We start from the raw sequence: 23,668 nt of genomic DNA, 5'->3' as shown, positions 1-23,668 counted from the left end.
AAAAAAAAAGAAATATTTGCTCAACAGAAGGTCACAAAGGTTTTGTCTTATGAGTTCTTCCAGTTTACAGATTTGGTTTTACATTTAGGTTTATGATCCATTTTGAGTTAATTTTCATATATGCTGAAAGGCACGAATCCAAGTTTATTTATTTGCATACGTATATCCAACTGTTCCAGCACCATTTGTTGAAAAGACTAATTTTTTTCCACTGAATTACCTTTGCACTTTTGTAGAAAAAAAGTTATACATTTGTTTCCTTGGACTGCCTAACAAAATACCACAAACTTTGTGGCTTAAAACAACAGAAATTTATTCTCTCGCAGTTCTGGAGGCCCAAAGTCTGAAATCAAAAGGTTGGCAGGCAGCACTCCCTCCAGAGGCTGTAGTCGAGAATTCTCTCTTATCTCTTCCAACTTCTGGTGGCTCACACATTTCTTGGTTTGTGGCCGCATTACTCCAATCTCTGCCTCTGTCTTTACCTGGGCTTCACCTGGGGATCTCTCAGGATCTTCCCTTCTTTTCTTTTGTTTTTTTGAAGTAGGTTTCACACTCAGTTCATAGCTCAATGCAAGGCTCAAACTCACGACTGTGAGATCAAGACCTAAGCTGAGATCAAGAGTCAGACGCTTAACCGACTGAGCCACCCAGGCAACCCAGGGTCTTCCCCTCTTCTTATAAGGATACCTGTCATTGGATTTAGGACCTATCCTAAGTCCAGAATGTTCTCATCTTAAGATCTTTAACTTAATTACATCTTCCCAGACTCTTTTTCCAAATAAAATCACAACATAGGTTCCAGGTGGACATACACTTTGAGGGAGTGGGATACAAGTCAGCCTACTACATGCATCTACGAGTGGGTCTATTGGTCACTACAGCTTTACATTAAGTCGTCTTACTGGTGGGAATAGGGAGTGTTCCTAGCTCTGTGTGAGCTTTGGGTACTCTTCCCTACATCCGTTGGGTGATTCTTTCCCCCAGTTGGAAAGTTGGGGCTAGTTTCCCCACACACATATGTGAGTCAGTGCTCTGCTTAAAACTTGGAGATTCCTAGGGTCCTCTCTCCATGCAGCTCTCTCCTCCTGGGTACTCTCTTGTGTGTACTGTAGCTGCCTGGGTCTCCCCAGACTTGCAGCTCCTTCTCCTCACTCACAAAATCTGCTGGGGTCCACCTCAGCTTCCCTTCCCTGGGTCATGGCTTAGAAATCCTCTCAAGGCAGTACACGGAGGCAGTTGTAGGGCTTTCTTTGTTTGTTTCCACCTCTCAGGTGTCAGTGACCCTTGCTGCCTGATGTTCAGTGTCTTGGGAACCATCATTTCCTGCATCCCTCCATCAGGCTAGGAGTTCCCAGAAGGCAGGTTCTATGCTTGCTCCATCAGGCTGGGTGTGACTTGTGAGGAGATGAGACCTGGGCCTCTCCCTTCCTCCTTATCCCTTCCTCAAAGCATGTTCTAACAGATACTTAAGTCCATAGCATTTCACTGCATGGATATCCCCCCCCCCCCCACCGAGTACGTTTGCTTCCATATGACAGGGGTTAAACTGTGGTCCCTTGAGATTGCCCTTTCTTCTCTCAATGGTTCCTGAGACCACACATCCTCTAGGAAGTCTTCCTGGATGGAGTGAGATGGATGACGCATGTCCTTGCCACACTATTTGCCCGAGAGTTCATGAATCCCTTTCCCCTGGTTTGCCATTATCCCAAGGACTCCTAGAGCTACTGTTCCCAATCTTGGGTTTCCCCAGGAAGGTTTTAATCAACCTTACCAGTTCTGTGGGAACATATGGGGTTTATAGTTTGAATAACGTTGGGAAGTTTTGCTGGGCCTATCCCACTCGTGGAGATTTGCAGAGCATAAGATTTTACAAGCCCTGATAAATATTATAGTAGAGAGACTTGTTTGCTTTGTTTACACATATTTTCTAAATGTGTTTGATTCCAGTAACTCTTATTTGAGCTCAGAATCTCTCTGGATTATTTATTGTTCTTAGGAAAACGCTTAAAGAAACACTAACCTAAATCATCATGAACAAATAAGGAGACTTCTCTTCTGTGCCTGTCTCCTCCCAGAGACCACATCAGATGAATGTTTGTTGAACAAATGATTCAGAGAAAGACTTTGCAATCACTCTCAACAGCCCATTCTGACTTTATCTTTACAGATTGGGCTGGTTTTCCACGGGACTCTCATGAGCCTCGCTCACAACATCGTCAGTGGCCCCCCTCCTACCCCGTGTTCTTTTAACCTCACCTTAGTCATTTGCTCCTATTTGGAATTGGTTAGATGTAACATGAGCAAAGCCTGGGGACACAGACTTATAAGAATACAGAGAAGAAGGGCAGGACCAGATTTTAGGGGGCACCCTTCACACTGAATTCTATGTGCCGGGCACTCCCCAGAGTCATGCATCGTGCTAGCCCTGCAGAAAGGTTTGAAAGTAGACATTCTGTGGGCCTTCTCACTTCCAGATCTCTGATCATACCGTTGTTCTGCATGCAATGCTCTTCTGTACATTCTCTTGTCAAAATTCTACTCCAGTCCTAGCTAAGTGCCACCTCATTGAAACCATCCCAGGTTCCTCAGGGATGTTAGTGTCTTCTTTCTCTGTAGTCCCATGGTCTTATCAGAGTCTGCCTTTGCACATAATTAGTTGTGTCCAGGCCTTCCTCCCTGACAAGAATGTGCATTTCATGAAAACAGCGACTATGTCTTATTCATTTCTGTATCCCTGGCTCTTAACACAGGGTCTGGTCTGGCAGAAGCTCATGGATCGTTTGAGGGGCAAGTGGATAAATGATCAGAGAGTTAGTGGAAGCTCCAAAGATCAGCCATCCTCTACCCTTCTGGGTAAGTCTTGGGTGTAACATACAAGAGTTCTTCAGGGACTCAGGGCGAGCTGAGAAGGAAGAAGGGGAGTTTGAGACGTTAAGTTACATGTATCAGTTCTGGACAAAGCCAGGGAAATGGTGAGACTCAGCTCAATGTCCAGCCTGCTGTATTGATGTTATCATGTTGCTGGACATTAAAACCTAGCAGATAAATGCTTGGTGTCTGCAATGAGGATCCCCCGCCCCAGCACATACAACTGGACACATTCATGTGTACACAGGGGCAACTTAGGCAAATACGGGAATTATCACATGTGGTCACATCTACATGGAGATATGCAGGTGTGCACTTGGAAGGCCAGGCATAGAGATGCATGAGGTATACAAGAACACACACACACACACACACACACACACACACAGGCTCAGCCATCTTTGAGAGCCCAGAAACACAGCAAGTGTGATAACAGGTATTCAAGGGTAGGGAAGTGAGAGCCCTGAGCAAACAGATGGGCTGTCTGCTGATAACCAAAGCCAAGGAAAACTTGGAAAGACTGAACATTGATCTCTTCCCCACCTTCCCTTCTTCTTTTCCAGAGAGTAGTCTGGGACTTAAGGCAACAAGCCAGCAAGATCCTTCCAGCATTGCCCCCCTGTGAACAACCACGGTGTCTGATACTCAGCAGCCAGAACCAGCAAGCATCCAACTAGCTTGGACCCTGCCTGGGACAGCTCTGCACCAGATGGCAGGGGCAGGCCCTCCGGGAAGGGGGCAACTCCAGATAATCCCCTCCTCTGGGCTACCCGTCTGCAGTGATCTGGCTAGTTCCAGCCTCCAGCACAGTGCTTACACCCTGTCTGTATCTTGTTCCAGTTGCTGTCATTACAATCACAGTGTGTGTGTGTGTGTGTGTGTGTGTGTGTGTGTGAGCACACACCCCTGAGTGACCTCTGTCTGGTCAGGAACTCCCAAGGGCAGGGATCATGCCTTCCACAGTGAAGCTGAGCCTCTCTCTCTTGAGCAAAGACCATGGCTCCCTGGGCTCCTCCAGGGGGAACAGGGACTGCTTTCTCCTCACCTGCATATCCCCCCCAAAGGCCCCAAATGAATGTAGTTTCTCAGTTGGGTTTCTATCTGTGGGCTGTTGCAGTCTCTCCCCTCCAGATCATTTGGGAAATCCTGGCTGCTGGAGGGCTCTAATGAGCCTCCAGACTTCAAGTTTCAATCTCTGGCAGGCTCAGAGGCCACAGGCCGGGGAAGTGATCACCTGCACAATCCCAGCTGTGAGCACCCCAAGGGCAGAGTCCTCTTCGGTTTCTTGGCATATTTGACTCACTAGGGAGTTGTTGAGAACCTAAGATTTCCTCAATAATTTACGTCCATGCTCCTCGCTTGACAGGATCACATGGCCTCGGACAAAGTCAGTGAACACTATCCTAGGAATCTGATCTCCTGGGTCCAATAACAACAACAAAAGGAACAATGGCGAGGATTACTCTGAACTCTGGCCAGCACCTGGGAGGTCTGGACCCAGCTGGAGGCCAGTGACCTGATAGCGCCACTCAAGCTCAGCAATGGCCTTCTACTTGCTGGGAGGTGGAGGGTAATTGAGAGAAAGGCAGCCGAATGCTCTGGGAGTCTTAGGAAAAAGTGTTCGGCCCAACCTCACTAGCCTGTGGGGCTCCTGAATGTAAACTGAGCGTCTGCTGGGCATTCTTGTTCTTTGTCTTTCTACCTGTGCTCACGCCCATCCTCTACCCTGGTTCCATGTCTTGGTTCCCCTGCATCGTCACCCCTGTCTTCCCTGGCCTCACTCCCTCAACATATAAACACACTTAGAACTTTGGAATCTTCAAATAAATCCCCCCTTGTCCTTTCCAGTCACCCTATTACCCTCCTTCCCTCTTTGGATAAGCCACTGGAGACAGACCAAGGGCGTTCCTCACTGTTCACTGCCCACAACCCACTGGCCTCCTACACATGTTCCACAGAAGCACCCCCTCTCCCCATGACTAACATACCCAAAGCCCCCACCCCCCGGCACCTGAATGTTCCACAGACAAGTTCTGAACTTGTTATTTGCTAATCAAAAGTTTTTTTTTTTTAATACCTTCTCTGTGCCAGGAACTGAGGTATGATATGAATACGATTAGGGCCAAGGAGCTTACGATTTGACAGTAAGCAGAAATATGAACCAAGGATAACATATCTAATTGCTAAGGGATACTACTGAAATATGCCCAGAATGTTATGGGAACCCAAGGGAAGTGCATCGAACCAGGAGGGGAGGAGCAACTGGTCAGGGGAGACTTTCTGGGGGAATTGGGTTGGAACTGAGTTTTGAAGGATGTGTGGGAAGTGGGTAGCAGAAATTGGGATTTGGGCTATAGGAGTCTTTCACTTTTAGGTGACAGGACAGATTTAAGCAAACCAGGGACACCTGAGTGAAGCTGGCCTCAGAACTCACACAGCATTCAGACTTGCTGCTGTCCTTGCATCGGGTCTGTTGTTTCTTCCTCTGGGTTGAACTCATTCTCTCCTAATCAGTTCAGCTTGTTTCATGTTTCAGGGGTCAGTTGGCCACAGGAAGTTCCAGGCTTTTATCAACTCAGTTGGTTAGCCCCAGCATATATATATATACATATATATATATATATGTGTGTATATATATATAATATATATAAAATCCCAGAGGAGGGCAGGGCTCTGATTAGCCCAGCTTGGGTCACGTGCCAATCCTAGGCCAATCACAATCACAGAGGTGTGGGATATTCTGCTTGACCAGACCCGGCTTCCCTACCCACTCTTGCCACCAGGGGGCGGGATGCAGTGATTGGCAGCTCCAACAGGGCCACATGGAATGAGTCAGGAGAGGTAACCCAAAGGAGAGGGTACCGAGAACACAAACAACAGATGTTCATAACACAGTACTTTCTAGCCAGAGAGAATCACATGTACAAAACTATACAACAGCCATGGAATGTGTCTTGGAATAACTAAGAGTTTTATATAACTGTATCTAAGGAAGGACTTAAGGGAGTGACAAGAAATAAGCATAGAGAAGAAAGAATTGGGAGGGCCATATGTGCGAAACAACAGAGTTTAAATATTATCCTAAAAGCTAGGGAGACTCTTTGGAAAATGTTATGTCAGATATTTGTATGATCAGATTTTTTATTTGAGAAGAAAAAACTCTTTTGCCCATAGACCTGTTCTTTTCCCTTCTTCTCTATTTCAGTCAATGACACTCCCATTCCACTAGTTTCATGAGCCAGAAATCTGGGGGCAACTTGGGGTCATCTTCCTCAACCAAGTGCTTCCTGGACCCTCTCCCCATTCGCCAAACCTTTCCTTTCTGTGACACTGCCTTAGTTCAGTCCTGGGTCTGTTCTTGCCAGGAATGCTCTGGGTGTGGGGCGGGTTCCTGCTAATATAGACCAAGGAAGGAGGCTTCTAAGCCCCTGCCCAGGCTCGGCTAGACCTGGTTCTCTCTGCTTCCATGGCACTCACGCCTCTCCTCACCATTATCCCACTGCATTATAACTGTGTGCCGTCCTGCTCTGACCCTCGGCCGTGCACATATGCTCTGTGGATGCCTCAGAGCATGAGTCCTGTGTTTCATTTCTAACCCCGGCTGCATGGATAGTGTCCAATACACTTAGACACGGGGTAAGTGTTTGTTGATTAATGAAAACACAAAGAAATAAATGAAGCTCACCCCCTGCCATCAACATAGGCAACTATAAACACATGGACAACTGAAAAAAGAAAAAGTTCTAATGCCTTGGTGAAGCCCTCTGAAACAAGGGTGTTTTCCTCATCAACTTTCAATGTTCACATGCTTTTCCTCTATCCTTGTAACCCCTCTTTTCAGTTTCCCTCTCTATGTCTAGGTCTCTACCTCGTCTGGTCATCTATGATATGGAACTGAAATCTGCACTGTGTGTGTGTGTGTGTGTGTGTGTGTGCATAAAATGCTTTTTGTTACCTATTTTGATTTTTTTTAAGTAAATAATGTCCATACTTGGGTACTTTGTGATAAGTATCACTTCTTGCAACACATTTCACATTTGATCATGTGAAGAGTCTGAGTTTACCCCTGGGATCTCTTTATTGAGGGTTAAATGACAAGGAAGGGGTCCTCTGTGTACCCCCCAGCTAAGGGCCCACAGCCAGTTCACACCAGTGTCAGGGAAGCATACAGAGCAGCCCTTCCCAGCCCTCCCAGAGCCTCTTTGGCTCCTATTTATTTATTTATTTTGAGAGAGAGAGAGAGAGACAGAGACAGAGAGACAGAGAGACAGAGAGAGAAAGAGAAAGAGAGAGAAGCAGGCTTGTGCTCACCTGAAGCAGGGCTCAAGCTCACCGGATGTGGGGCTCGAACTCACCAACTGTGAGGTGATGACCTGAGCCGAAGTCAGAAACACCCAGGTGCCCTCTTTGACCCCTTTCTCTGTGCAGAACTCACCTTCTCTGGAAAGCTTCTCAGACGGAGCCTGCCCTGCTCCCGACACTCCTCTCTCTGGTCCAATCCCCATGACCCGTCTCTTCCGGGCTGGATCCACACGTGCCTGCCCGCTTGGGAAGCCAGTTGGCCTCGTGCTTCGGGAAGACTGCCAATCCTTGCTTTACACTTTGTCATCTTTCCTTCCTTCCATCCAGGAGCTTCCTGGGGGTGGAGAAACAGGCTGCTCCCATGTGCCCACCTCCCCCTCTCCTGTACTGTCTGGTTCCACCCTGGGCTCAGTCCCCCAACCTAATGGCTCACAGACAGTTGATGATCAGGCTCCCTCTTATTCTCCCCCAAGATTCTTCAGGAAGGTGACAGTAAGGCTGCAGTCTGACCTTTCATCTTAGCTCCGGGGACATCTGTATGTCCCTGTGTTTAGCTTCAGTTTTGGTCTCTTCCGGGCGGAGCGGAAAGGGTCCTGGGGCAGGAGTCAGCAGCTCTGACTTATGCTATCAGGCCTACCAGCGATTAGCTCTGTGACCTTGGGGGTCATTTATGCCCCCTGGCCAAAGCTTCCTCATTTATTGTTCACTTACCCTCTTGTCTTTTGTGAAGATCGAGTAACATCCGTGCATATAAAGTGCTGCATGAACTGTAATGTTCCTTTCAATGGCACATATTACCAGTGTTACTTTAACCCTGGTTCCCTTGCCAGTGGAGCAGTAGATTATAAAGTGGCTTCAACTGTGAAGATATGCCTTGTCTCCCATGTCAAGCAGCCTGGAGGGAATCCCAAGATGCAGCAGCTCCATGGCTCTTGGGTTTCTTCTCACTGGGAGTTGCAGGTGCTGTAGACCTCAGCCTCTCACGCCAACAGCTGGGGCAGGAAGGTGTGGGCCATGGGGGGAGCTGGTGAGAAATGGGAACTGGCTATTATCCAGCTCAGGTACTGCCAGGTGGGACAGGACAGGCTCTGGAGGGGCCTCGTAGATGGGGAAGAGGGAACAGCCTCCCTTGTCTCTCTCTCTGTTTTTATCAAGGAGGACAATCTTTCCCAGAAGCCCCCAGTGGACTCCCCTTCAGATTCTATCGGCCAGCACCGGGTCACACTAATAAGCAGACCAGTGGTATAGATTAAGATTCTAAACCAATCATGGTTCGTCCATGGGGTCGGGAGAAGGGCCTCTCTGACACACAACAAAAATTGGGGTTTAGCCAGCGTGCAGGTCGGGGAGCCCCTCCTGCAGCCTCTGCCCCATCTCTCACTGCCTCATTCTAGGCTCTGCATATTAGACCTTGCCTTACTCTTTCTAGTTCCTGCTGTCCCTCCAAAGACGTCTTTGCCATTTTTGTCCTCATTTTCTGGGACTCAAAGTCCACTCCCTTCCCTCCTGACCCACAATATTTTCATACAACCCCATCCCCATAATGGTGACAATTACCTGTACTTCTAGCTACTAAGAAAGCTGAGTCTTTCTCTTCCTGCACCAACTTTCTTGGATGATCTGGAAAACATTTCAGGATCTTGACTGTGCCTCTAAGTTCACACTAGGCCTGATGGGTGGATGCGTGCTGTGGAATCAAGTCAGAAAGCCCTTTTTCCAGGAACAATCCCCAGCATTTACACAGCACAGGAGCATTTCGCACACCCTTGCCTAGACCCCTGTAATCCATCTTGACCCTCTTGAGAGCCCAGGAGGCTCCCTTTGTCAGATGAATCACACAGGGCTCTAGGAAATCAAGGCGCTTGCCTAAGGCCATGGAGCTCCTAGCAGTTGGGTCTGGAGGGGGAATTCCTTCCTGGCTCTGGCCCCTGACCGAGTGGCTCTTCCAGGGCACAACAACCCCAAGACAACTCACAACTGGCCTGTTTGGATTCCAGACAAGCAGGAATTTGCCAACCTCCCAAGTTCCGAATAACAAAGGCCCCTGTGTGTGCCAGGAAGAGAGCAGAGGAATTCGGTCTAATGGGATGTCAGGCACAGGGCAACAAACAATGGTTATTACAAGTTACATTTACATAAGACTCTGTTGGTTTGAAAATTTTGCTCACAGACATTCCATCTGGTATCTCAGCGACCCTGTGAGGTGGATGTGGCAAGGCTGATTAGTGTTGTACATGTGGAAACTGAGGAAATGTGACCTCGCTGGCTAGAAAGAAGCTGAGCTGTGACCTTCCCCTGAGATTTCTATTTCCCAGGCCTGGATTCTGTCCCCTTGCAGACTAACATCGTAAACCTGCCCCTCAGCTCCCAGGTTCTGGGCTGGTCAAAATGTCAACTAGTTTCTCAGAACAATGCAGAAAGCAGCTAGGGCTTAGAAAGTGGTGTCAAAGCAAATGTGCCCAAGTGAAGAGGGTCTTAGGGTAGGAAGGGAGGGGGTGGCAAGAGGCTCAGAGCAGGCTGGCTGAGCCCAGGCCAGCCTCAGACCAGTAGCCAGGTGGAGCCCCAGAGAGCCTATATGCAGGAGTGGATTGAGAACAGGGTGGCGAAATCTCCAGAGTTCTCAGGCCAGCGGGGAAGCTTTATTGGAGTCCTTCCCCGGGCTTTGTGGCTCCTGTCCCAACACCTGTAGGGATTAGCCACTCCCCTGGAGCCCTGCATCATAGCCACAGTCAATCTCTATGATGCCCTCCAGGGAGTGTCAACATGCTGCTGTAGGGTGACAGAGCCTGGGTCCTTCCCTGTCCCTCAGCCCTTTGGCAGCCCATTTAGTAAGCACACTCAGTAAACAACAGCTGACTGGCCCTAGCCTGCTATCCCATCTCCTGTGCTCTGGAGCTGAGGAAGCAGGTTGCTCAAAGAATGAACAACAGCAGCCAGTGAGTAGACATAGAGATCCACAGGAGAACAATGGAAATGACATTTTGCCCACATATATTCTTGTCACCCCCTGCTCCCATTCTCCATTGAGAGACGGCGGCTAGTGAAATCTGGTGGTTCCTGGACAGACGTGTTGGGTGTTCCCCCTACATTCCCTTGGCCCACTGTCTTCAGCTGCCCTTGTGATGGGACTCACACTCACCTTGGGCACATCCCAGCTCAAGCACACTCCCTGAATCTTTTTGCTTTTGGCCTTGGGGCTTCTCCAGGGCCAAGAAAGCCTCTCCCACCCACTTCAGGGACAGCCCAGAAATTTGGGGAAGTTAATGGCCACAGGGGCAGCCCCTAATCAAAGGGGGACAGGAGGTGGTGGGTGAATGCCCGGCTTCCTGCAGAACTGAGCTCTGGTTGCCTACAATGGCAGCAGCAACAATGCTCCCATATTCACATTTCCTTGTTCCTTTTTCTTTCCTCTAAATGCTGTCTGATCCCCGACTTATTCTGGGAATCATCTCCCAAATAAATCATCTGCACCCAAGTCCTTACCTCAGGCTTTGCTTTAGAGTGAACCAAACTAAGACACCTGTCACTTGGACAAGGTACATGATCATCTCTGCCTACCCAGCCTGTTGTATCTCCCAGCAGCCTTGCCCCCTCGTAGGTGGGTTGGTGTGGTCTTACTAAGGGCAATAAAGAAAAGGCTACCACCTGGTGATCCATTTACATTCTGGTACCTGTTCCCTCTGCCACTGTTCCCTTCTCTGAGCAATTATACAGAAGCCCCTGGAAAAAGAGTAAATCAGGGGCTCCTGGATGGCTCAGTTGGTTAAGCATCCAACTCTTGACTTGGGCTCAGGTCATGATCTCACGGTTCATGAGTTCAAGCCCCACATCAGGCTCTGTGTTGACAGCGTGGAGCCTGCTTGGGATTCTCTCTCTCCCCCTCTCTGCCTCTCCCCTGCTGGCTCTCTTTCTCTCTCTCTCTCTGTCTCACAAAATAAATAAACTTTAAAAAAAAAGAAAAGAAAAAGAAAAAGAGTAAAATCACAGTGGCTAAGAGGACAAGACTCTGAGGCCAGACACCCTGCATCTGAATCCTGGCTCTGCCACCTTCAGCGATGTGATCTTGGGTAAGTCACCTAAACTCTATGTGTCATTTCATTTACATATCTGTGAAAGAAACCTCATAAGGTTGTTGTGAAAGTTAGCTACACGAGGTGTGTATAAAGTACTTAAAGTATTGCCTGGCACACTAGAAATGGTATTTGTGTTTGCTGCTCTTATCTCCTCTTCCATAAAAGTCCCTTGTGCAGTGGCTCGGGAGGAGGAACAGAGCTGGGACACTGAGGACCCCCAGGGGCCTGGCTCCTCCCCATTCCTCATTTCCTCCTTGGTGGTCCTCTTGGCGGGGCTGACTTCATAAACGTGTGACCTGCACCTGTTTTAATGCTCTGCAGTTGCCATCTTGAAACTCTTAAACTTTTTGAACCAGGGGCTCTACATTTTCATTTTGTCCTGGAGTCCTACAAACTATGTAGCTGGTCCCGCCTGATGGCTCAGATCTTGGAGAGAGGTCTCTGTGAGTGATGAGAGCAAAATAAACCCTGTCCTCTGGCCAAACTGAGTTCATGGCTTCTTGTCTCCTCTGAAGGCAGCGGAAGATGCAGGCACAGTGGAACTTTTATCAGAGTCCTTGTGACTGACAATGGCTCATGGTGGGGAAGGCCACAGGGACCAGCTGGTCCAACCCTCACCCAGAGTTGGGTTCCTCCACCCACCCCTGGCACAGGCTCACCCAGCTTCTTTGTGAATTCTTTCAGCAACAAGAAAGGATCCGTTTCATTGTTGAATCTAATTGTAACTGCTCCTCATTCTGTGGAGTGTTTAAAGTTCTCTGAACCCTTTCACAAGGACTATCTCACTGGGTTATCATCAACCCTCTGTGTGACAGGCATTTTCTAAGGAAGAGAAATTGGGGAAATGATAATTCCAGATTAGCAGCCCTGGCTGCCCCCATTCAGCCTCCCCCCTTCCTTCTATCAGTGATTGAAATCTCACTTCATCTAGGAAGTCTTTCAGCCTATCGAAAGAGAAAGAAGGACACCTTAATTATTTTTGTACTAAAATTATTTTTCACCTGAGCCATAGGTAATATATTGTAATATCTTTTTTTCACATGTGCTGTGCTTTGAATAACAGTCATGAGAATGGCATGAGTTAAGCAGCCTTTTGAGGAACTGAATCTTGTTTTAAATGTATTCGACTTTTGTTTAAAGATGGATAAAACAGGATCACAGAATCTCCCTCCCTTATTCCCAAAAAAAATAACGCAGAAATTTAAACACAAAACAAAAACACAAGGACCTCAAACAGCCAAAGAGTCAATCACACAAGGTAGAACACACACTTTAAAAAGTGCCAGGCAAGGAATGAGATGGAAGCTTCTAGACCCATGTGGTTTTGTCCCACCGCTGATTGTGGAAATATATTGAATGAAAAGATCCAGAGCACTTCACCAGTGCCTTCCCATTTGGAGGGCAGCTTCTTTGTGAAGGTTTGCCCTTTGGGTAGGGCAAGGAATTGTCTAAGATGGGAGGTCCAAGTGTACAAGTGTACAAGGTACAAGTGTTGACCAGACCCCACAGGAGGAGCAGCTCAGGTAGAGAAAGCCTCACCATGAGGACCTGGCAGTTAGCACACACCTGTCCTACCAGATGTCGGTGACAGGGTGTTACAGGGGCTCCTGGAAGGATACACTTGTTGCTTCTCACTTGCTCAGTAGATTTACTACTTTCCTATTTCCCAAGCTTCTGGAAAAAAAAAAAAGAAGAAAGTCTTGTCTGTTCATTTCCTTCTTGTCTGTAGTTTTCAGACTCTTTGTACCTATGTTCTACACCCAACACTCCCACTCCTCACCACCCCAACCCAACCATGAATGCCTTCCAAATGGGAAACCCATAGGGCATTCTGCCTGGACTGGTTTCTCTGTGTTAGAATCTACTCCCATGGTTAGGTCACTACCAGTGGGGCTGGTAAGGTAGTCCTCTTGTCATTCCTTTCCTTCCTCTTTCAATAACGAGTAAGTCAGTCTGAGTCAGTGCTCATCCTGACACACCAGGTTTTCCCATCATTCAGACATAACTCCAGTTTATTCCAATTACTATGCCTGATCTTACATGGAACAGTGTCTGAAGGCTGAGCAATCAACTATTCCATTTCTCTGCCCTCAAGGAGAAACTGATTCATAAATTCCACATTTGTTAACTCATTCAATCCGTTGCCTTTTTAAGTAACCCTTTAGGAAACCAAAGCCAGCTTACCTTCAGTATAGGTCAGCCTAGGACTGCTCTGAGCCCTGTCATGCCTGGGCGGGCACAGGTGCATCTCTATGAGTCACTGTTCATGCCAAGCTTCTCACCGGACAATGGCTTCTAAGTATTTCCAAATCTCCTCCAGGAGATCTGTTCTGTAATCGCACCTTTGCCCATCATCCTCTCTCTCTGTCATGGAATTACTGCTTCCTGGGGTTGATACCCTGAAGAAGTTCTTGGATGGTGGGCTGGACAGCCTGATGGGCATCAGGCTGGGGCTCTTAGAGAAAGATCAGGCTTTGAAACATCACCTTCTTATCACCTCCCACCCCCACCCCCAGCGGAGCTAGCCCTCAGACCCATGCCTGCCATCCCAGTTCCACGTAGAGGAACCTCTGTCGTCTACCATAATACCTCAATAACCAAAAACAGCACTGATTCTAATCTGCCCACTGTCTGCTGGCACCCAAATCCCTAAGGATTGAGTACATGGCACTTAGGACTGGAGGATAAAATGTCAATTATCAAGATATAAACTTCAGAGTCTTCTGCGACTAGAAAGGAAAACATTTTCAAAATTACTGTGGTTTCCTGAATCGTCAGAATGCCTTCAGCACAGGCCTTTCTATTTTAGGATCATATGAAATATACATAGACAACTATGGGCTGGTGGATAGCTTCCAACTACTAGAAATTATATTTTCTTCCCTTTTGAAAATTAGTTCAAGGTCTTCACCACAAGTGACATCATGTCTCAGAAGCAAAAAATAGGTCTCTACGAAGACTATGTAATGTCTTCTGTCGAGCAGATCATATTTCCTCTTTATGCCCTACTCTCCTTACCTTCCTAATTTGCTCTCCGACCTCAAAGCTCTTTGTTGCTGTCGGGAGCCTTAAATAATGAGGTATATAGTCTGACTAGGTGAGGTTAGGAGCTTGGCCATGTTGACTGCGTTTCAGTTTATCGTGGAAACCCAAATGACCTAGGGCTCAGAAAACGGGATGGTGGGCATTACAGCCTATGTGATAGTGATAAAATTCTTAGGAGCCAAAACAGGTCATGTGGCCCACAGGCATAATTTCCATACTCTGTTAAACCCGATTCGGGTGAGATAAAACAGCTTCCATTACTGAGCATTTGATACAATGTGCTTCACGGAAAAGATCTCATGTAATACTGAAAAGAACTCTTTGAAAGTTTCCCATTTAACACGCGAGGAGAGTGAGGTTTAGAGGATAAGAAACATATCAAAGGGGTTACGATTTAAGCTCATGGGCTGAGTCCTGGGTGTTGCTGCCCTTCTGTGGGTTCTTCTTGGACAGGACCTGGAACCCAGCAGCTGCCATGACGGAGGGACATTTGGGCACTAGAGGCAGTGGTGGCCCTGAGTGTATTACCTGCTGCCGGTGTCATACCCAGATTTCAGAAATGAAAGAAACTGTTATGAGATTGAAATCTGTCCCTACTTCAGTCTAAAGTCAGCCATTCTCTTTATCTTCTACTGTACAGGGCAGAGATAAAAACAAAATACATTTCATTTCCACCTCCAAAAAGATAAGAAGCATGGATTTCAGACTTTTTTAGTGGCTAATTGTATCTCTGCAACTGCTGAGGGAGCAGTTATAAAAAATAATCTAGGACTTGGGAACTATTATGTTTAAAATCGAGGAAAAGGAAATTACAGAAGCTTTTGAATCTATTACCCCTTTAAGAAGTGTACTTAATCCTTTAGATTTAACTCTTATTTACTCAAAACAAAAACCCAAACAGAGGCAATCTGCTGTTTGGGGGAAATATTTGAATGGAAACCTGGTTTTAGTCCCCGTGATTCTGTTAAGTAGCCATTTGATGCAAGGGGCCCAATTGCACCAGAATGAAATCCACTGGCTCAAAAAAACAAGGTGATGTCTAAAGTTCCTGCTAGCTCTGAAATGCTAAGGGCCAATGAGTTATGCATCAATCAACGCTGAAAATAATATAAAGGTTACTCCCCAACAAAACCTCCATTCTTTGGATATGTGTCCTTTTGATTAATGTGATCTCCATGAATGAGTGATGGACCAACGTATCTAATCCTCTTAAAGTACTCAGAAATTCAAAAAACTTCCAACTATTGAAATTATGGGCAAACTGGTTAAAGTGTGAGAATTCTAGACCCAGCTAGTGGTCTTTAATTCCAATAGCTGAGGAACTGTTTACTGTGATAGCTGGACTTCAAAGATGGCTCCCAATGAACCATGACTCCTGGTATTTAGACCCTTTTGTAGATTCTCCCACATTGAATCTGGGTTGGCCCTGCGACTCACTTTGGGGTGCCTGGGTGGCTCAGTTGGTTAGGCACCCGACTTCGGCTCAGGTCATGATCTCGCAATCTGTGGGTTTGAGCCCTGCGTCGGGCTCTGTGCTGACAGCTCAGAGCCTGGAGCCTGCTTCAGATTCTGTATCTCCCTCTCTCTCTGCCCCTCCCCCACTTGCACTTTGTCTCTCTCTCTCTTTCAAATATAAATAAACATTAAAAAAATAATTAATGTTTATTAACATTGGCCCTGTGACTCACTTTAACCAAAGTGACATTTTGCCAGTACTGGATCTAAGCCAAAGGAAGTCTTGGTTGGCTTCTACTTTTTGTGCTTTTTGGAGCCCCAAGGTACCATTGCTCCCACTGTCCCACACTAAACATGTCAGAGTTCAATAGATCCAACACAGACAGGCCCAGATGCCTCATTTCCAATGCCATCCTTTGTCCTAACTGAAATGTGTACATTCGAAGGAAAGATAAAAGCCCTATTGTGGGCTCTAGATGCCTTGATTAAAAGAGGCTCCTTGTCACCAATATTTTGAATTGTCTCTTTGTTTAGCATCCTGGAGATGCCTAATGGCTCAGAGGCAGGCTTTTCTTCTGCCAACAGGGCAGAGTGTCTGAAATGGCAAGTGGGACCCTTCACGGGTGAACCCTGAGGACGCAGTCTTAGGACAGAGATCTTACAGGAGTGGATTTCCCGAACACTGCCGTGTTGGAGTACCCCCTGGGGTCCTCATGGGTCAGTGGTGTGTGTACCTTGTTTAGAGAGCAGCCTTTGCACTCCCTGTCTTCTATCACTCCTGAGTTCCTCTTCCTAGTACTCTAACTCTTCTGATTTCTCCACTTCTAGGTGCCCTGATCCGGATACAGTGTTAACTGGTAAAAAACGGAAGACAAGACCCTTGTCAGGCAGTTTTGCATGAAAAATGAAACACAGGCCTGAAGATGCCACAATTGATAATCTGGGGAGGCCTCTCAGCCCCATGATTTCTCAATGACACCACGAAGACAACAGCTATAACTGTGAGGACGGCCCAGGGTTCTCTCTTGGCCCCGGTAAATAAATGGTGAGAGCTTTACCACCATCTCTAGAGCGAATCTCACCCCTAAAAGTCAGAAAGTACTCCGAGGGGAGGCACCAGAAACCTTCCAGGGGAAAACTCAGAAATGAGCTTTGTGATACGCTCATGTTGCCTAGCAAAAAACATTGTTCCAATCTCTTCCTTTGCCAAATGGGTTTGATCATACCTAATTAAGAGTATTTTTCTGATTATTAAAAGAATCTGTCTCACTTCTAGTGGCTAGCCAACCCTCCTCCCTTCGTGTGTGTTGTTTACATGTGATCTGGATTATTGACACTTCATGTTTCTCATGCCTCTAGGAGTTAATAAGAAGGTTATACAAGTCCTGAGAGGTAAAAATTTATTGATTTATATATCAGCATGTTATGATACGGTCACACCTGCTCATACAGCTGACTTTTTCTTATAGCCAAAAGAGGATGTTTTTCCTTTTAAAAATACATTTTTTTTCCAGCAGGAAGAAACATTCTAAAAAGAAACATTTTCATATTAAGTGGAAATTTAAAACAATGGCTTCTTCCCCTCTGCCCCCCCCCCCCCCCCCCCCACTCATGAGAAATAGGGCTGGTCAGCAATCTCTGAGTGCTTCAAATCTGCTTTCAGTCTTCTGCCCCCAATTTGTTCTTCGTCTTGGACAGAAGCAACTTCTAGGGGGAAAAAATGCAACCTCAACTCAAAACAGCAGCCTGAATCCAAACAGAAGAGGTAGACTGAACTGCAACGTTTTAACTTATTTGGTAGATTGTATATTTTTAATACATTTAAATTGTTTTCAGTGGGATCAAACATATTCTACAAACAAATACCTGAACAATAAAGGTTTTGAAGGCTCAAAACAAAATCTAAGAGAGACTTCTATCGGTCTACTTAGCTTTGAGACCGGAAAGCATAGAACCAGCTTTAGAAAAATGCAAGCTTCCCATGCACTTCAGGAAAAAGTTTGCATTTGTCAAATTCTTCCAATCAAAAGCATGCTCTGTAGGACTGATGTTAATGCTTCTCCACCTTTTAAAGCCCCTGCAAGGGTCAGTGATAGGAATTTCCTTAGAGCAGTGAGTAGCTTAACTGTGAGGAGTTTATTCAATACTAACAGTTAAACCGAAAGACAGGCCAGTGGTATGCTGGAGACAGCTCCTGCCGGCTCCTGACGCTACAGCCGATTGTTACATTTTAGTGTTTTGCCAGCAGTTGTTAAACAGCTGTTATTAAAATTATATAAGCCTATAATTGGTGCTGGAGCTCAAAGTGGTTCACCTAACAAGTGAAATTTGTACAAGGGTAAGAAATAGTTTCACAGATCACGTATCAGATTGAGTGACAATCAATTTGAGAAGTAGGTGAATTAAGATGTTATTGCATTTTTCAAATCATAGGTAGGCTACAAGAGTTCGGTAAAATCAGTTAAAGCATCCTGGGAGAATCACTTGGCCATATGGAGCTGACAATAAAGTATATTTTATTATTTTCTGTTAATTGTGTTATATGTCCTTGCTATCAGGAAAATTTATAGCAAATGTATGTACACTTTGCATGCATCATTTTTTTTTCCCAGGAGAGCAGACTGGTGAACAGTTACCAAGATACCAACAATATACCAGTATCTCCACCATACCATGGGGAAAAATGGGGAAGGAATGGAGGAAACAGGTTAAAACCAAGGAAGGAAGTACACCGTTTTTCATTTGGTTTTTCGGTTTGCCCTCAGCATCCAGCTGCCATGACGTGCTCTAAGTACATGTCCACAGATGTTAATGCCAAAGAATCTCCAGAAACACACAAACACCCCATCCCCACCACTAAGAAGTAAAAGCACTTTACTTGAAAAAAATCAACTTTATTTTTCTAGGTTAAAAAAAAATAGAACCAGCTATTCATTTTTGTTGTTGTTGTTGTCGAGAAAATGTTTCTTTTGGTGTTCACATCTAAATTTCTCAAAAGGTGATCTGGTTACTAAAATAATCCCGTATGCATTCATAACCCAGATCCACGTGTGACCAGCCCTTCACAAAAATTAATTACAGTTGCCACAGCCTTTACATTCATTCTTATAATACATTACAACATGCAGATACATGAAGAAAGAAAAACAGGTCAACAAGCAGAAGTAAACATATGGCATCAGGAAAACTAAAATCCACCTGTATAAAATAAATACGACTTTGCAATAACTGTGACGAAAATGAAAGCACTTAATGTAACAATGGCAGGTCAATGTACAACTGTGTCATTACCCAGTCACCACAGAAGTTACTGTAAAATGCAGACTCCTCCCGTGGAAAGAACTTGTGCCTCAGTCATGTGTTCAACAGTTCTACACAATAAAAATAAAGCCATTTGAAATATGTGTGCACACTTTGCAACCAGAATACACTTAAAAACTTTTCACTCTTTCAACTGTTCTAAAAAGTATTAAATGTAAAAATCCTCAAATGGAAATTCTGCAGAAAAACCAATATTTTTCTTCCATATGGCTACAGTCACCCTCTCCAACCGTTCAGCACCCTCAGCTTATTCCCAGGGTCCGGTTCCTAATTGTGAGGATCAATGCAAAATGATTGCAATAAAGCACCAACCAGTGACCGCTCCAGAGGACACCCGGCCCCTTTGTGATCTAGAAATGTCCAATTTAGGTGGTTTTGGTCCCAAACGTATTAGACTCCACCCCCTCATAAAATAAACCAGTACACCTGCTGCCCAGTGCCGCTTTTGACTTTGCCTTTCACATTAACAGACGTAAGGTTCACAGCAGTCCATGGCAAAAAATGAGACTAACCATTTTTATTCATTTTTATGGACCCAAGGGGACCCGCTCGTAATGGTAACTCTGGAGTGAAGTCCTGTGTAATGAAGAAAATGACGAACTCTTCCTATTCAGCAGCGCAAATAAAATTTTCTTAAATATAAAAAGAATCCAATAAGACTGTCCATGATTAAAGACTACTTTCTATGATTATAACCAGGTCCTGCTAGTTCAGAAGAGTCTTTAGGGAAGTGATTGTCAAAAACATTACTAAAGACAAATCCACAAGAAGTGAATAACATGAGCAAAGAATAAAGAGGCATTCTTAACATCAATGTGAACAATATTAACACTAGGATGATGTGAGGTTTTACATTGGGTGATTTAACATTTCATTTTCATAAAAGGCTTGGGTATAATCGCAATACTGCCAACTCCTGATTATTCAGGGATTCCTTTTCTAGCCCATGGATTACTTAGGCTTTTGTGTTCCCTCTTTTTGCAGCGGTCTTCCCAAATCTTTTCCCTACTCATTAACACAGTCAAAAATACTTAAATGAGAGAAACTAATAAACAACTGATATCTTTTTTTTTTTCATTAACAAGCATCCCCAGAAGAAAAAAAAAAAGTTTGATAAGAAAAAAACTCAAACTCGTAAATACACACTAGATTTTTGGCTAACTATGACATATTATTGGATTAATTATCCAGTAACCCCTAGTTCCTTTATAGTGGGAAATTAACAATTGATTGTAATATTAAAAACTACTTAGTATTATGACACATCTGAACTCAGAGCTATCTTTAAAAAATCTATTTAGATTCTCAACTTATTTGCCCACCCCAAAACATCATTTTCCATTCTATAGTTTTTCTTTACCTTCCACTGGTGCATAGCTTTCTCCATCGTATCTGTACATTTCAACACCAATAATGGTTTCTGAAGTTAAGAGTGAACTGCCAGTGTGGTCACTTCTGTATTCACTGCACCTGCTCTTGGCCCATGGCCAAGCAGGTGCTCCACTGCTGTGACTTGTTGAGACCAGGATCCAGTAGGGAGTTCTCAACCCTCTCTGCCACGGGAATCTAGGCAGATCAACTGAGATCAAGAAGTGCTGAGATTCTACAAGCTACTGGTATAAAACTGGCACAGTTTAATTTTTTCCCCCTTAACAAAACATATAGTCTCTAAACCTTTCACCTCACTTTGCGCAGAAAGTACAAACTGGGAATTTTTATTCAGTTCTGTACAGTGGCGTATTGCCGCTTCCCTGATTTGCCATATAAGAACACTGATTCTCTTTTCGCATTCCCTAGTGCGAGCAGGAGAACTCCAGTTACTGGTAAGGAGAGCACTATCGATGCTCTCAAATGAACGTATTTTGCAAACAGAAGAAAGAGAACACATTGATAAGCAATCAAAGAGGGATACACAGATCAACTACGGATCTATTTACAACCCACAGGTCTATTTTCAAAATGAACTCACGTATCTATTGGTATTTGTCACTCTAGAGTCTGTTGAAATGACTCTGCGCTTGAAAAGTAAAGCATCTTATAGAATAGTTGGTTTAATGTGTACAGTATATTAACAGTATCACGTTCCTTTGGAGCACAGTGATGGCGATAGTGGCTCTAAATCGCATCTATGTATGCACGTATGCATTTCTCTCTCTCTCTCTCTTTTTTTTTTTTTTTTTTTTGGTAGAACTGGCCACTCCTCCTTGTGGCTTGCTTTAGCAATGAGGAAAAGGTCTGTTTAGCTAGGACTGTGCATGCCATCCCTGACAGTGAGCAACTTATCCCCCAGATGGCTGACTAATCTCTCAAATGAACAATTTCAATTCATCCTGTAATCTAGCAGTGTTTGCTGGGCCTCAAACAGAAGCATCATTAAGCTCCTCTTTGGCTTCCTATTGTCATCCATGCCTCTTAATTGAGATTGATTTCACTTACTCACTGTCACTGTAAAGCACACAATAAAATGCCTGGATATCAAAAAAAAAAAAAAAATCGCATCTGATCACAAGCACTACCAAAGCAAACACATTAACACCGTCTTCTGCATTTTACCAGTAGTGGCATAATATGCAACGAGGTATTTCATTAACACATTATTCTCTTTCATATATGCACGGAATTAACCTAAAGACGAAGCTGCTGTGGACTTTTATTTGGTGTTGCTTTACCTTCCCACATAACTGGGAGAAAATTCACATGTTTTCAGTTTCCTTTTTTGGTTTATTTAAAAATAGAAAACATTAGCCTTTATTTTTATTTTCTGGCCTACTTCTCAAAATTGCCATTTGAATGATTAGCGACAACACAGGAATCTACAATGCTTGTATCACAGAAAACTACCACTGACTTACTCAGATCTTAATAGTCCTACAGTCCCAAACTAAAACACACGCTCTGTCTCAACACTAAGAATGCACAGGAAGAGTCGATGCAGTCCCAGCACTTTGTGGGAAGAGTCTGGTTCTACTATGAGGTATAAATCACATGAACATAGTAGGAAAAAAATCTTCTCTAGAAATAGACACTTGACTTTATTCTCCTTAAAAGCAACTGGAAGAGACAGGGGAAGCCTTTTGTGCTGGTCTGAATCCTGGTCACACCACCCTGACACGGGCAGCAACGTGACGTGACAACGGAGTATAGGTTCAGGGGTGCCGTGTGACAGCTTGTCACCATTTTGAGCCCGTGTCTGGCTCTAGCTCCTATTTTTCTGATCGAACCCCTTTTTCACCTCAAACGGATCATTTAAATGCTTTACAACGTTGGTTTCAGCTGCCCCCGAGCAAACTTGGTGCTAATACCCCAAAACGGGAGACAAAAGCCTCGGAGCTGGACGGAAGCCTCTGCAGAGCGTCAGGGTCCAGGTACACGTGCAGAGACAACACAGCCTCTCGAGAATTCCACTCACGGATTAGGCTTACGTTTGTTTTCAGGCTATATTACTAATCCTCTGCTATATATGCATCTGATAAAAGTGCATTTTGTAAAAGACAATTATCAATCTATGATATGCCTTCTGTACAAAAAGAGAAATCAAGTGACCCCCTCATACAAGGGAAAGCACTAGCGCCTGTAAACACGATATTGGACTGAGCTAGCCTTTTGTAGAAACACATTCTACAGTACCAGAATGTGTCCAGTGGACCCTGCTTTCCCCCCATGCGAATGCCTGACACTGGAGTGCCACTGCAAACCCCTGGGGAACAGCTCTTCAGAGGGTGCCAATGGCTCCCCTGCCTCGAGGCTCCTGGGGACACGGCTAGGGTCGGTGGAAATGACGGTGCTCTGCAGCACTGCCCTAACAGACACTACGAGCTAAGAGGAACGGACACAACTTTCTGAGCTTGAACTAGATTACCAAGTACATCTAGTGGCAACAGCATTTCTCTCAGATAGTCTTCTAGGATGGTTTTATGATTTCCTCTTCTCCGAATGGGATGTTCGCTTAAGTGTGTGGTAGAGTGTATCTTTTGAAAACATGAAAAGTCCTTAAAACATATTAGCAGGTCATTATATTACTGATCCTCATTTTAGTAGAGTTTTAAAATATCCCGAAGGGGGATAAATATTAATCCATCCATTGAATTTCCTTTGCTTTTTTTTTTTTTATATTCTGATTTGCACATGTAAAATAATGCACACTTATGAAAGTCTGAACTCCTCTGGTGACCTTGACAAGTCCCAGTCAATTCCTAAAACAGGCAATGGTAAAAATACTGAATGATCTTATACCACATATAGCCTGACAAAAATGCAAAGGACTGTATGAGAAATATCCACATATTGCTGAGGGTCATCTCCCTGGAAACAGCTTCCTTATGGCCCTTGGGAGGTGGAAAAGCCCCTGAAAGACAAGATAGAAATATTAATTTGTTTTACTGTGGTGGTAGGTCTCCTGAACAAAAGCTGAATATCAGTTTAACTAGAATTTCTGTTGTTGGTTTTTTAAAGCATTCTGCGACTTCCCTTTGTTCCTGAAGAGAGATCTCATTTGAAATAACAATTTTCAAACTGCTGACCCCTTTCCTGCCTCTGAACATTTGCATTTATTTTCCCCACCTGAGATGCTTCTCCTCATCTCAGTGAATAGCAGGTTTAACTGC

At 44.9% G+C, this 23,668-nt stretch overlaps 1 protein-coding gene across 3 annotated transcripts in view; it reads right to left on the bottom strand.

Annotated features, from left to right (window-relative positions):
- Positions 1–17,126: 17,126 nt before the first annotated feature.
- The window catches only part of LPGAT1 (lysophosphatidylglycerol acyltransferase 1), a 115,047-nt gene continuing 108,505 nt past the window's right edge, over positions 17,127–23,668 (bottom strand). For all 3 annotated transcript variants that reach the window (XM_043568243.1, XM_043568242.1, XM_043568244.1), the window contains one exon: positions 17,127–23,409. In XM_043568243.1, the coding sequence (XP_043424178.1) occupies positions 23,258–23,409 (152 nt within the window). In that variant the 3' untranslated portion in view covers positions 17,127–23,257. The remainder of the gene's footprint in view (positions 23,410–23,668) is intronic.

This window comes from Prionailurus bengalensis, chromosome E4 (assembly GCF_016509475.1).
Source record: "Prionailurus bengalensis isolate Pbe53 chromosome E4, Fcat_Pben_1.1_paternal_pri, whole genome shotgun sequence".
Taxonomy (NCBI): domain Eukaryota; kingdom Metazoa; phylum Chordata; class Mammalia; order Carnivora; family Felidae; genus Prionailurus; species Prionailurus bengalensis.
This window is presented reverse-complemented; position numbering and strand designations above follow the sequence as displayed.